The sequence below is a fragment of the Maniola jurtina genome, chromosome 19 (assembly GCF_905333055.1).
Source record: "Maniola jurtina chromosome 19, ilManJurt1.1, whole genome shotgun sequence".
NCBI lineage: Eukaryota > Metazoa > Arthropoda > Insecta > Lepidoptera > Nymphalidae > Maniola > Maniola jurtina.
The window spans coordinates 183,381-197,408 of record NC_060047.1 but is presented as its reverse complement, the minus strand read 5'-3'; the positions used below and the strand labels follow the sequence as shown (position 1 = coordinate 197,408).

Here is a 14,028-nt window from a genome sequence, read left to right as displayed (position 1 = left end):
CCACTTTGAGCACAGGATTCCTCCAGCTCGCCGGCGTCGGCTTGACCAGCTCCCAGCTCGTCACCGCGCGCCGCCGCTTACGTAGCGCATCAGCTGTTTGACATTCGCGTCACAATACCGCCGGCGCGCGCCCCCCGCGCCCGCGCCGCGCCCCGCGCCGCCGCCATCGATCGCGGGGCGGGGCGGGGACGCGCAGGCGCGCCGCCCGCCGCCACAGTCTCGCGCCAGCCGCCGACCAGCGCGCACGTCGCGCGCCCGAGCCCGCAATCAGCTGACCGGCGCGCGCCCCGCGGCGCACATGCCGTGAGGCCGCGCCCGCTACCATGACGGGCTACGCCCGCGGCGAGGCCGACTTCGCGGCCGCCGACCGCTTCGCGCGCGACGCGCGGCCCGCCTCGCTCGCGCCCAAGGATTACTCGGTGCCTTTACACGTAGACTGCAGTATCGAATACGAGCTTCCCGACTGTGCCAAGCCGCCGCAGGGCGTCAAGATCGAGCCGCTGCTCATGATCCACCCGTCGCACTTCCGCAGGCTCGAGAGCCTGCGCCGCGTGCCCTTCGTCAACAACCTGCCGCGCGGCGACGCGGCGGCGGCGCCCGCCCGCGCCGCGCGCCGCTGCTGCCGCGCCGCGCCCGCGCCGCCCGCGCCGCCGGCGCCGCCGCGCGCGCCCGAGGCGGCGCGCCGCGTGCGCTGCGACTACGCGGCGCTGCCGCGCGCGCGGCTCAAGGCGCACCCCTACCTGCCGGCCGACGCGCTGGAGTGCGAGCTGGCGCGCCTGCCGCCGGCGCCCTACGAGCGCTTCGACAAGCGCGCGCTGCAGCAGCTGCCCATCTACATGTAGGAGTCTGTGATGTTCCGTGTACAGTAGTGTAAGTGGACCGATACCAAATAGTACCTACGTGCGCGAGTGTCGTGCTCGGTGCGGACGATACGGTGACAGACAGTCGCGACGCACGCCCACCGACCGAGTATTTATCCGCAGTCGCATAGCCGATGCTTCATGATAACTTATTGTACCGTCGCTGATTCATTGCGTATTCTGTATAAGATATCATATCGATAATAATTATATGTTCAAAAATTGTATTATAATAAAAATATGTACCTATAGAGTAAAAAAATGAAAGTGAGAAAAATATTACGAATAAACTAGACTTAGTTATGTTTTCGAAGGCGAAGAGCTTTAGACTCCCGAGTGGTAAACTAGAATCGTACTCTACTCTCATTTTGTAAGCAGTTATGTTTGTTAAAATTATATATAAAGAGTCCTCTGATGAATAGTCTGATTAACGAATATTCGGCATGTAAAAGTCTTTATAAAACGCTTACTTAGCATATCATAGTATTATATTGTGTCATAGTCCAATGCCAAAAATATAACTATCTTTTTACAAAAATCCTTAAAGCATCGTTTCATTTATCTCCACTGGGCTGAGCGCGTTTCCGGGCGTGTAGCGACTACGTAGTGTGCGAGTGTGCGGGCGTGCAGTGCGTGTGTGTGCCGTCGGGACGGGATGGATTGCTCGTAGCGCAGACGTAAGTACAGCCGAACCTCACTGAAACTGCCTCAACGACGCACGACAGCTAGGCCTTCATGAACAGCTGATCAGTGTCAACTATGGCCAGATCTCAAATACCCAAAATTCTAGCACGATTTGCATGTACTTAAATCGATTGGATCTAATTTATTAACCCCCGACCCAAAAAGAGGGGTGTTATAAGTTTGACGTGTGTATCTGTGTATGTGTGTGTCTGTGTATCTGTGTATCTGTCTGTGGCATCGTAGCGCCTAAACGAATGAACCGATTTTAATTTACTTTTTTTTGTTTGAAAGGTGGCTTGATCGAGAGTGTTCTTAGCTATAATCCAAGAAAATTGGTTCAGCCGTTTAAAAGTTATGAGCTATTTTCTAGTTTTCTTGTAGAAAAGAAGGTTAGATAACCCTTAGGTTCATAATATTCAAGTGTCAATTGACAAATGTCAAGCTTTCAAGATGGACGTTGCCTAGATATACATAATTATTTATTTGAAAATGATTTGTCGGGGGTGTTGAAAATTTTTAATTTACACTTGTTGTGAATTGTGATAGGTAGGAGTACCATATCACAATTCACAATAATTATGATCTAACTATACCTTGGTTTCACTATTTATTTTACCTACCTACTCACTTAATCGTAATTGAGTGAGTGAAAACATTTTTCACCGATTGTTAAGAGGGCTCTCTCCATCACTCGCCCCGTACAAAGTTACAAACGTAGTTTGACTCTCATTTAAATAGGTACTAACCAATTAAACTCAATGAAATTTTGTAGTTACGGTAGATACCTAAGTTCTAGGCACTAATATCTATGTTTCCGGTTTTCCGATTACCGTTAAAATGTTCAGTTTCAAAGTTACAAGAATTTATTTATTGTGAACCCGTGTTAGTTTAAAACTAGTCCTTTTTACAAACTACAGACAGATATTATAGTTTCTAGAACGGGCCTAAAAATTACATCTAGTTTTACTTGACAACTAACTTATGCCCGCGACTTCGTCAAAATGCTCCACATGACTTTCCGCTGGCTCAGTGACGCCTGATGACTGAACTTTTTGATTGCACGTTGTGATCATCACAAATGACTTGCGTTACGTCATCATAGATAGGTTGGTTTGCATACTGATCCATTCAGTAGTTTGAACTGTGCGTTGATAAATCAGTCATTCAGTCGTCAACTTCCCCTTTTTATATGTTTAGTTAATCCAATGATAAACGGGGATTGTATGGAGCGAGCGACAGAGTCCCATCCCAATATCAAATCAAAATTAAGACGATAGTCTACCTATCATGAACAAAACAAACTGATAGTTGAATTTTAAAGAATAGGTTAAAAGTACTTTTGCTTGCCGGATTGTTAAACAATTCTACTGGACTTACTACAATAACTCTTTGTAAAAAATGTTTCTGCTAATAAACAATCTTGAATGTTGATTCCCTACCAGCTGGGCGATTATGGTGAACTGACATGTCGCATCGCAAAAGTAATATCCGTAATTATACGTATTATTATCAATAAATAGTGTAAATGGTTAGGTCTGTCAGAATACGACACGTAATTCAACTGTAATCGTCCGGCAATCAATAGTTAGTTACCTCAATTCAACTTGATTGTGAGTTGGAAAGTTTTCAGAAAATACGTCCAATTTGTAAAAAGATTGGCTCTTTTTATTAGTCCTATTCATTGAGTTTTCTATTCGACAGGTAGGTAGGTACTTATTGGTTTCAATGTTCATCAAGTCATGTTCAAAAATCTGATTGGAACCTGTTTTTGCCGTTTTACTACGCTGTGTAGTTGAGTGAGTTAGGTTATAACGATTTTCCGTTTTTAGGTCTTTGACTCTGTAACTATTCAGAACTTTGCTATTGACTTAAACGAAGTGGAAATCATTGACAAAGCAGAACTGAGAATTGATAATAATTTATCGTTCCAACGGATACAATACGAAAATTATTATGTTGAGTGCACTGAAGCTCTTTGAAACATAAATCAAGCAAGACATGCAATAATATGGTACAAAGTTAACAAATTAATGTTCAGTACTTACAGAGCATTTCGCAATCTAAATTACTTGCTAACTACACGCTAACAGAGTAATTTATTTCATTCATTGAGTTAATATTGAATAATGCATTACTATTTCAGAAACTGCTCAGATTAAACAAAAATACGATGAAACAAAAATAGAGTTCAAGTAATAGGGGCAAAGGTTTGACACCAAGTTTTGATCATTGCATGGATTGCGGTAGAATGACAGCTATAATGTCACGATCGCGATCGCCTCTGATTGGTTGACGCTCACTCACTATTGGCTACAATGTATTGTTGCAACAAAGAAAGCATAAATTTAGCCAATAACAACAATTGCGATTGTAATAATGATTGACGCAGGTTTTACGGAATCGAGCTACGAGTACAAACTAATGTATTCGATGATCGATAATAGTTTTGAATAAAAGCGAGCATTAGATTTGATGTTAATTATAGAGCATTTAAACATAGCTATTGTTCACCGCGAATGATCAAGGTGCGAGTCATGATTTGGCAATATGATAAAGCAAGTTTTTCTTGTAGTGCCTATTGTTCCATCGAGCTTAAAACATTAATGAACAAAAGGCTAACAAGCCATTCTCTCTACATGAAAGGTGCTCATACACAATGAATCGTGAATAATCAACAATGACGGCTGAGAAAGAAATTGTTCAGAAAATAGCTCTTTTTTAATGCGGCCATTAAAATAAAACAGGTTATTATTCAGAGCGCACTGAGACGCGCGGCTATGCAATTAAGAGTGGTAAAACTAATTAAGAGGCAGTCGAATAGTTTAGGAGTTTAGTGAAGCCGCGCTCACGAAGCGGACGGCGCGCGAGGCCATTACCGCGCACGCACGCTGCCAGTGTTGCCATTATCCCGAACCGACATCGACATCAGAGCGAGCGACGCTGTTAAATTAGCATTCACGTAATAAACGAGAAATAAACATCGAGACTAATGGATGATTGCCGAGTGCCGACCCTCTCCACGCTGCACAATTCACTGCTGCAATGTATTATAATCTGCATTATAATTTCCTTTCAGTTCACGTAGACTGAAGAGAAACGACGATATTGTTCGAAGCGACGAGGGGGCGAATTAAAGCTATGTTTATTTTATCTGCGCTGCCATAATAAAAGTTTATTGTAACTTTTTATGGCTCCGATATTGCGCGTACCCTGATTCGTAAAGTATGGCCGCCCCCGGCGAGCCTATATTTGTCCGTGCGAGCAAATGCAATAAAACAACAAAGAAATGAAAAGGCTACATTTTGCGCAAAGCCTCGCTTTTTGTAATTACGTCTCGCAGTTTGCTCGCGTTATGTCTACTAAATCTTTATAATTAGACTTACAGTACTTTTGATTCTCTTTATAATTACTTACTTATTATATGCGTTATAATGAAGTACATATAAACCCGCATCTGATAGCGACACGCGGTGAAATTCTACTTTTTAAATTACTGCAGCACTTAAGTTGGGGGTATCAAAGTAATTGCGAGTATTTGCGAAGTATAAACGAGCTGAGATAAGTGACTGCGCTCACTTAAGAGTGCTCTCCAAGTCGAGCGTGAGTGCATGCTATTGCAATCAACATATTTTGCGGGCGGGATATACCTACCTATCTATCTACTCAAGAGCGAGTGAATGTTTTTAACAAACTGTAGACATTAATTGCAGTACTTATTAAAAAAACTTTGCCTTAAAGCCGATACTTTTGCAATCTTATAGTTTCATACATGGTTTATTTATGCATGAAGTTGCTTCTGAAGGTTTAAAATAATATGTTTCAAAGGCCATAACTTTCAAACTAAACATAATTTTATTGTATTTGTTGTTTTCTGACAAAGATAATGGAGAGATTAATCGATATCTGGCTTAGTTTTAGATTTAGGACAGAAAATAATAGAATGATAGACGTAATGCGTTAGTGTGGAGAAGAGCGTTAGAAGTGTAATCTTAAGGTAGGGTTGCCATCCTTCCGGGTTTTACCCAGATTTTTCCTAGCTTAGGGGGTATCCGGGAGCGTTTTGCGGAGTTTTGCGTACTGTCCGCGTATTGTACACGAGGCTATTGAGAGGTAATATTGATTAATAAATATTAAAACTGAGTTTATTTTTATTATTTTTTGAATCATAAGAGAAAAATACTGTGTTTTATTTGTATTTAAGTACAATTTAATAAATAACATTATTTTTTATTTAATTATGAGTTAAAATAGGTACACAGCTATGTCCTGGTTCCACGCTCGAAAACCCAGGAGTTTTCGAGCTTCTGATCCTAGTTTATAGATTTTGCAGATGGCAATCCTACTCTAAGGCAATGCGAGTATGAATGATGCTCGCAAAAATAATAATAATGGCCTCGTCGCGGCCTGATAACGTCGCTTTACGATCAAAGTAGCGATCCGGTAATTACCGACTTCCTCCGAACGCACGACGGCTCCTTCGCTCGTGTGCTATAATTCGAAAACGCCACGCAGCGCCAGTCCCGAAACGCGGCCATAATTTATCGGCAGTATTATCTCTCGTAAAACGAATATCCAATTTATGTGCGCCCTCGTCCGCCGCCATAAAACATAATATTATCGACATCGCCCCCTCCCTAGGCCATCACGAAACTAAGCAAGTATCGGCCATTTCAAGTGCCGAACTTGACGGGCGGGCGTCCCGACATCCCGTCCTTGTCTAGTCTAGCTAGACGCACGTATCCAGGTACGAGAGAAGATGATATAAATCAGGAACGGAACTCTTTCATGTTCGGAAAAACGTTCTGTTTCATTTCAGGTATCTTGTATTGGCGTCACTCAGAAAAGCAGGTATTATTTAAATATTTTTATCGAATTATTGGAATGTCCTCTCCAAAACCAACACAAAAAAACACAAGTTTAATGTGTAAGGTTATCCGAGAGTTTTAATCTAAACAAACTAATGCCAAAATAAATAATTTAATTAGAGCGTGATTGCTATCACAACATCTAATTATTCAGTTCACAATCCAAATACCGAAAATATGCGATATCGCTCCGAATCTCAGAAGGAGACTAAACTAAAACCTTCGAAACACCCGTATTTATGCAAGTTCAATCTTGTTGGCCTCCTAGCAACAGATTGTATGACATCGAATGAGCCAAATATCGATTTTACCAAACTACCTTCATCAGCTAAATTAATAATTTTATATTATTTTTACAACTCAAATCAACTTTTTAAAAATAACCTTACAGTTCGGCCGTCCTGAATTTAACACGCCCTCGTGTTTCTAAATAATCTTGTCATGTCAGTCGCGGGCTTCCTTGCCCTAAGTCAAATCCAAATCATGGGCTATCCTGCCCTCCGTCAAATCATTAAAACCTACCCCTGAACTGCCGAACTCTCAGTTTTAATATCAAGTCAACAATAAATCCAAACGACTAACTTCTCATTCGATGTATACAAAATCTGAACCACTCATTGCAAATTACTTTCCAATTCACAAAAGACTAAATTATTAAAAAAAAACTAAAAATTTTAATCACGAAATCACCAAAACCACCGAACTCATTAAAAAAATTTATCAAATGTGGGTTATTTGGAAAAAGATACCAAAGCGAAATGAAGGCAACGTGAGACACATCCCACTTCTGAATTATTGGCGTCACTCAGAAAAGCAGGTATTATTTAAATATTTTTATCGAATTATTGGAATGTCCTCTCCAAAACCAACACAAAAAAACACAAGTTTAATGTGTAAGGTTATCCGAGAGTTTTAATCTAAACAAACTAATGCCAAAATAAATAATTTAATTAGAGCGTGATTGCTATCACAACATCTAATTATTCAGTTCACAATCCAAATACCGAAAATATGCGATATCGCTCCGAATCTCAGAAGGAGACTAAACTAAAACCTTCGAAACACCCGTATTTATGCAAGTTCAATCTTGTTGGCCTCCTAGCAACAGATTGTATGACATCGAATGAGCCAAATATCGATTTTACCAAACTACCTTCATCAGCTAAATTAATAATTTTATATTATTTTTACAACTCAAATCAACTTTTTAAAAATAACCTTACAGTTGTTATTTAAATATACCCGATAAACAACTCTTAATGGTAGTCTTTCCGTCATTCGCTCCATACAAGTGTAGTTTGGTTCGCATTTGAATACTAACCAATCAAACTCGATGACATACAAAAAAACTTCTCACCCGCCATTTTAACTCTATGTCGTGTCTTTCTTTTCTTTTAAATACTCATCGTTATCTGCAATATTATTGTAGCTCTACGAATAAGAAATGGTTTCTAGTTTCTACAGTGGCTTGTTACTTGTTTCGGAGCGCTTATAAATTACCCTATCGACTTGTAAATCTTAAAAACATGCCATGCGTTAAGATGTCTCAAGATTGTATCATGTTCGCTTCATGGGGTGACCTTTGCTATCTGTCCCATCTCGATCGCGCATATCAATGTATTGCATAATAACTTTACAAGTAGCTACTCTGTCAACTTATGGATCTAGAATGGTAAATTACAAAATTAAATCAACAACGAGAACATCAGCCAGACATTTATCTGTTGTTTACGGAACCCTAAAAACCGACTTCCAAAACAACTACAAAGTAAAATAAAGTTGAAAACTTAAACCCGACTGCGATCTTCTTAACAAACGCTGAAATATTATAGTAAAATTGTTTTGCTGTCGCTTGGTATACTTTTATGTTGTACATTTATATTCATGAGCTCAGAATTTTCTCCTCTTTCATTTGACATCCCACTCGATACAATAGCAAAAAAATTTTTTGTAGACCTTCCTAAGAGACCTTTTTAATGTAACTTCCGTCAGGTCAATTTTTTCGTATAAAATATAGCCTATGACACCCGGGCCTTTACAACGGAATCAATTGACACCTCATTCATCAAAATCGGCCCAGTAGTTTAGGCACTACGGTGGAACACACAGAATCTGGATACATACATACATGTAGACTGCTGAACTCATTACCCTTCCTTTTGGCTTTGGCGTAGTCGGGTAAAAATGCCATTAGCACTTTGGGTGGGCGAATAACATGGCCGGCGAGTGTGGAGTGTAGAGGAAGTGAGTGTTGCGGCGGCGATCAGCTGATTGGCGTCTTGCCTGTGTGCGCGGGGGGGCGCGCCGCCGCGTGCGTACACTCACGCACACACAGACGCCGACACAGCTGATTGTACGTAATTACTGCAGCGGTATCAATGTGCCATTCGATGTGGCGTTCTATGGTAACAACATGGGCTCGATTACGGTAAAATGACAACTAGTGTGACCATTACCCCTTGATTCAAATCAAATCAAATCAAATCAAATTTCTTTATTGCGAATTTGGGTAAACAGTGGAGATGTTACAAAGATAAAAAGGTACAGCCAAATTCTGCTTATAAGCATGCAATATGTTACATTAAATTAAGATACATTTTACCGACAAGATTGACCGACACTCGCTCACTATGGGCTATAATGCATTGTTGCAAGAATACCATAAATTCAGACAATCACATTTGCGATGTCATAGAAATCAGTGGATATAATAGGGGATATAATTTTTATCTACTGCCCATGCTAGCCGGGCTGGGCGCGTTTGGAACCTTCGAAGCTTTAGTTATGAGTTTACAAAATTAATTATAATTTATACATCGTTAATTACTACTATTATTATCAGTAATTGTTACATTTGCAACATGATAATCTTACAAATCTAACAATTTCCAAGTTCTACCAAACATCGGTGTCCACAATCCTATCAATCGTCTGACCGCACTCCTGTCAATCGTGGAAACTTCAGGATGTCTTATTGTTCTAAATTCCTCAGTGCTTGAAGACCAGAGTCTTCGAACAGCGCATGTTTACCGATGTTTGTCTGAACATGTTGTTATCTAGTGGTGCACGTATATCGCTGGCTGCGACCCACTCGACTCGGCTGGCGCGCTTCAAAGCGTGGACTTATAATGGAAGTCGTTAGTTCCCGTCGTCTGTTTTGTCACAGTGCTACTTTAACTGCTAACTACCGTAATTTAACTTATGATTTCAGAACTTTTGAATACCTACTTGCAAATGTTAACTTTAATAGGTACTTACTTACCTACTTAAAATTTTGTAAAATATTACTATCATCATTATCCAACTTGTTATCCTCGATCCTAATTATTGTCTTCGATCCTAATTTTAAAATAAGTTATTACGTTATTACTAAAGTGATAGATACTTAATTTAAGTAAATTAGGTAGGTACATGACAAAGATAACCTGCAGGCACAGGCTTTAACATGAAAGATGTAGATGTTTTTTTATTCAGACACAAGTTAGCCCTTGACTGCAATCTCACCTGGTGGTAAGTGATGAAGGTATGACAGTTTTCATTAAACCCATACCCCTTTGGTTTCTACACGGCATCGTACTGGAACGCTAAATCGCTTGCCGGCGCGGCTTCACCGGTGGATTGGTAACTAACCACGGCCGAAGCCTCCCACCAGACCAGACCAGTGATTTAGAAATAAAAAAAATCTAAACCCTACCGCGAATCGAACCCGAGACCTCCCACTAATAAGAGCACAGCGCTCACCACTGCGCCAGGGAGCTCGTCAAATCAAGTAACGGTTATCCATTAGCCTGCTATTTCACATGAACGTCGCCATTGTGGCAACTCGGATACGATTAGGGCCATTAGCAAAATGAAGCTTAAACAATACCTACGCTACGCTATTGTTGGTTTTTTTTTGCGGAGGTAATAAAAGTGTATTTGAAACAAACGGCCGAGCGTGTCGGTATGTGGGTAAACCACGCGCACTCACAAAATGGCGCGTGTTTACTAAACTCGCAACGGAAACGGTTCCCATTTCCATCGACCGGCGATAACGGCGATGCTTGCACTAATATTATGGAAACACGCCGTGGAAACCGTGCGATTCTATAAGCTTACTAAATAAGTTTTCACTTTAAAAAATGTTTGAACATTCCTTTGCCCAAAAGTCTTATAACTGCCAAGTTAATGCAATACCAATAAAATATCTTAGATGAAATCAGCAGAGATAATGAGAAAAGATTACGATGATGATAAAATATCATAAATTGAATTTTTTATTAAAAATATTGCCGTCAACAAGCGTGCAGCTAAACATGGACGAGTTACAAAAAGTTATTAAATTTCATTTCATGAGAAGCAATCAAGACGTCAGATCCCATCATCAATCGAATTCATCAACAAACGAAGCGAAAAATGTGTCCCCAAGAGACCGAGAAATAGGAATTCAATTTGAAATTATTGTCGTCCAAAAGCTATTCTGGAAACTGGCAGCGCATAGCCATCTAGGCTATATTCCTAACAAGTGGGTCACATTCTTCCGACATCCATTATGAAGACACACAAAGAATTTTAAGCTTTCGTTTCGGTTTGAATTCTAGGCTCCTTTGTCAAAGAAACGTAGAATTTCAAAAGACCGCACTTTCAAATCAAAATTCTTCTGATTTTCGAATGGGCAGTTCCAAATTTGGCCGAGCGTGTCTAGGCTAAAAAAGTTTTAGGCCAATTCGAAGTCCATTATGAAGTCGTTCGTGAAACGGCTAGGTTTTTAGGCTTTTTAGGTCACATTCAACGTTCATTTTGGAAAGGCAATCATAGTTTTTTGGCAATTGTGTTGGCGCCAATCTTTCTTACTTGGCGTATAATGACGTAACTCGACGAATAAAAATCTGTATTCGAAGTGAAAACTTTTTTAGTAGGTAGGTACCGTTGTGATTTTTAACTAGATGAAACGAAAATCTGGCACAAAAGAGAGAAGAACACATACATCTATAGAATTTAGCTTGCGAGAAAATGAGACAAAATATGCATTATAAAGTGTTTCGTATCATTTCATACTTTATCTCCAAGACTTTATCCTCCTCTCGTGTCATTAGTTGAAATTGAAAACTTGTGCAATATAAACCTAATGCAGTCAAAGTCATTTATTCAAATTGGGTACTATTGTACACTTACTTATTGTCAAACAAGTCTAAATTAAAAATTTATAACACCCCCGACAAGTGAAGGTTACAGTAATAACTAGAAAAGAGCTGATAACTTTCAAACGGCTCAACCGATTTTCTTGGATTATAGCTAAGAACACTCTCGATCAAGCCACCTTTCAAACAAAAAAAAAACTAAAATCGGTTCATTAGTTTAGTAGCTGCGATGCCACAGACAGATACACAGATACACACGACAAACTTATAACACCCCTCTTGTTTGGTTGGGGCTTAAAAATGATGTAGTGGGGATAATAATTACGTTAATTCAAAACTAAAGCTTCGAGGGTTCCAAACGCGCCCAATTGGGTCTGAGATCCCAAAACTAACTCAGCCGGGTATAATATAATAGTTTATGTAAAATAAACGTAAAATAATTTCTAATAAATGTATTTATTCGTCTTATTATCTCAAAGTTTCGTTTTCAGAGGGTCTCACTTCTGCAGCGCGTGAACTGCGCTCATGTTTTTTCGATTGCTGGGCTAGATGTCGGCAAGATTTACATCAATCCCAATAGCTCGGTTCCGAGCCACTTTAGACAAAGAAAGCAATCAAGATGTCGGATTCCACCCGAGTTCTCCGGCCAACCAACCAGAAAAAGTGTCGGGTTTCAAGTTTCAACAGAGCGCTTTCAAATCAAATCAATTATATTGAACAAATGCATCAGGATGGACAGTTTTACACGTCACTTCCCTGTACTTAATAATGGTTATAATGAAATAATTAATAAATCATTGAACTGAATGCCGAAGCGAAGGTTTTCGTTATGTTTACGCAAATGATGATGGCAGTATGCACGTATGCAAATTCTCCTGAATTGGAAAACATTCTTGCATGTGACATGAATAGCTCACATACTCATGTAAATTATGCAAACAATATATTTTTGCTATAACTCAGGTCATGGGTTTCAAAGTTTTGATTTAAATATCGATTAATTTTCGAACAGCATAATTGAAAATCTGTCACTGTCACAAGCGATCGATTAATATGGAAGATGTATGGAAGCTAGCTACTTCATCATTCGCTTGAATGGTGAAGGAAAACGTAACGAAACGTGCATACCTGCCTGACAGTTCTTCACAATATTTTCAAAAAGTCTGCCAATCAGTACTTGGCCAGTGAGGTGGATTAGGGCCTTATTCCGAGAGGAGACCTTTGCTCAGTATTGTGTGTGGCGATGATGAATACCTACTTTTGATCCCAGAAAAGAAGTAGAAAATCCCAGAAAACCACGGGATTTTTAAAAACCTAAATCCGGACTAGTCACAGACATCAGTTACTTGTAGATAAACTGTAATGGATAAATCAGAAGTCTTATAACAGCTGCTTAAATCTTCAGTCGCCAGTACAAAAGCCGTTCGGCATTCCGGCACGCCGCCGCGCCGCGCCGCCGCACGACCCACACGTAAATGGATTATGGAGTCTATGCTTATCAAGATACAACGCGTAGAAAAGGAAAGAATGGAGACCCATTTAAGAGGAACATGCTATAAAAGCAGAAATATTTGATAGTCTGATAAATAATATAGCCGATTGGCACGCACGACTTCTTTAAATAGATAATGAGACTTGCTCCGCAAGGGTTTAGATTTTGAAAATTCCGTGAGAACTCTTTGATTTTTCAGTATGAAAAATGCTTTTGGACTCCCCAGGTATTTAACTTTGTTAAAATAAAGCAACATTTCGAAACTTATCGTCTTTTTCTTTTATTTTGTTTTATTATCTTTTTTTTTATTTCTGTTCTGACAAAATAATTTTACATATTGTATGGAAATGTTTACCTATGTCCATTTATCGATGTGGTATATCTATCTATATTTCCTATCTACGATCTAGCTATGCCACCATTAGATTTATTATGACCGACTGACAACACTTCCAAGTAGGTTAATTGATTTCTTATCCCGTCTTCCTCAAAAGAATTAGGTATTATAATAAAGTAATCTTTTTTTTTTCAAAATCGGTAAAAAGCGGACGTTCGCTTTCAAGAGCGTAATAAGCAAAAAATGCTACGGAACAGTTTACACGCTACTGAGCCACAAGTGATGAACTAAATGATGTCTTTTTTAAGTGCTTATTTTTTTGCATTTTTCTCCTCTTTTTAGGGTTGCGCAAACAAGGAACCCTTATAGTTTCGACTCGTCTGTCTGTCTGTCCGTCCACGGCTTAGATCAGAGACTCTTAGTACTAGAAAGCGCGGGTGTATGAAACCATGTTTCAATCAGGGATCCATTTACGAAATATTAAATTTTAAAGTGCTAATATTAAAACTATGTAAGTATGACAGCATTGACAGCTAAGTATAGCCAGTAAATAACCTTTACAAGTTAACGAGTAATAAATCGACCAACTTACAAAATGTCCTACTTAGAGAAGGATTTCCATTGGAAATTGCTTACTTAGATGAAGTTGTTAGTTTTGTAAAACAGCTAG

General features: G+C 39.8%; 1 protein-coding gene across 1 annotated transcript; it reads left to right on the top strand.

Moving 5' to 3' along the window:
• Positions 1-201: 201 nt before the first annotated feature.
• LOC123874878 (centrosomal and chromosomal factor-like) lies at positions 202-1,406 on the top strand. The gene has a single exon (XM_045920423.1). The coding sequence runs from the start codon at positions 324-326 to the stop codon at positions 840-842; it is 519 nt and encodes a 172-aa protein (XP_045776379.1). The 5' UTR covers positions 202-323; the 3' UTR covers positions 843-1,406.
• The last annotated feature ends 12,622 nt before the right edge of the window (positions 1,407-14,028 follow it).

Bases quoted from the DNA above. Each gene is read 5' to 3' on its own strand.
- LOC123874878 (XM_045920423.1), top strand. From the start codon at position 324: ATGACGGGCTACGCCCGCGGCGAGGCCGACTTCGCGGCCGCCGACCGC.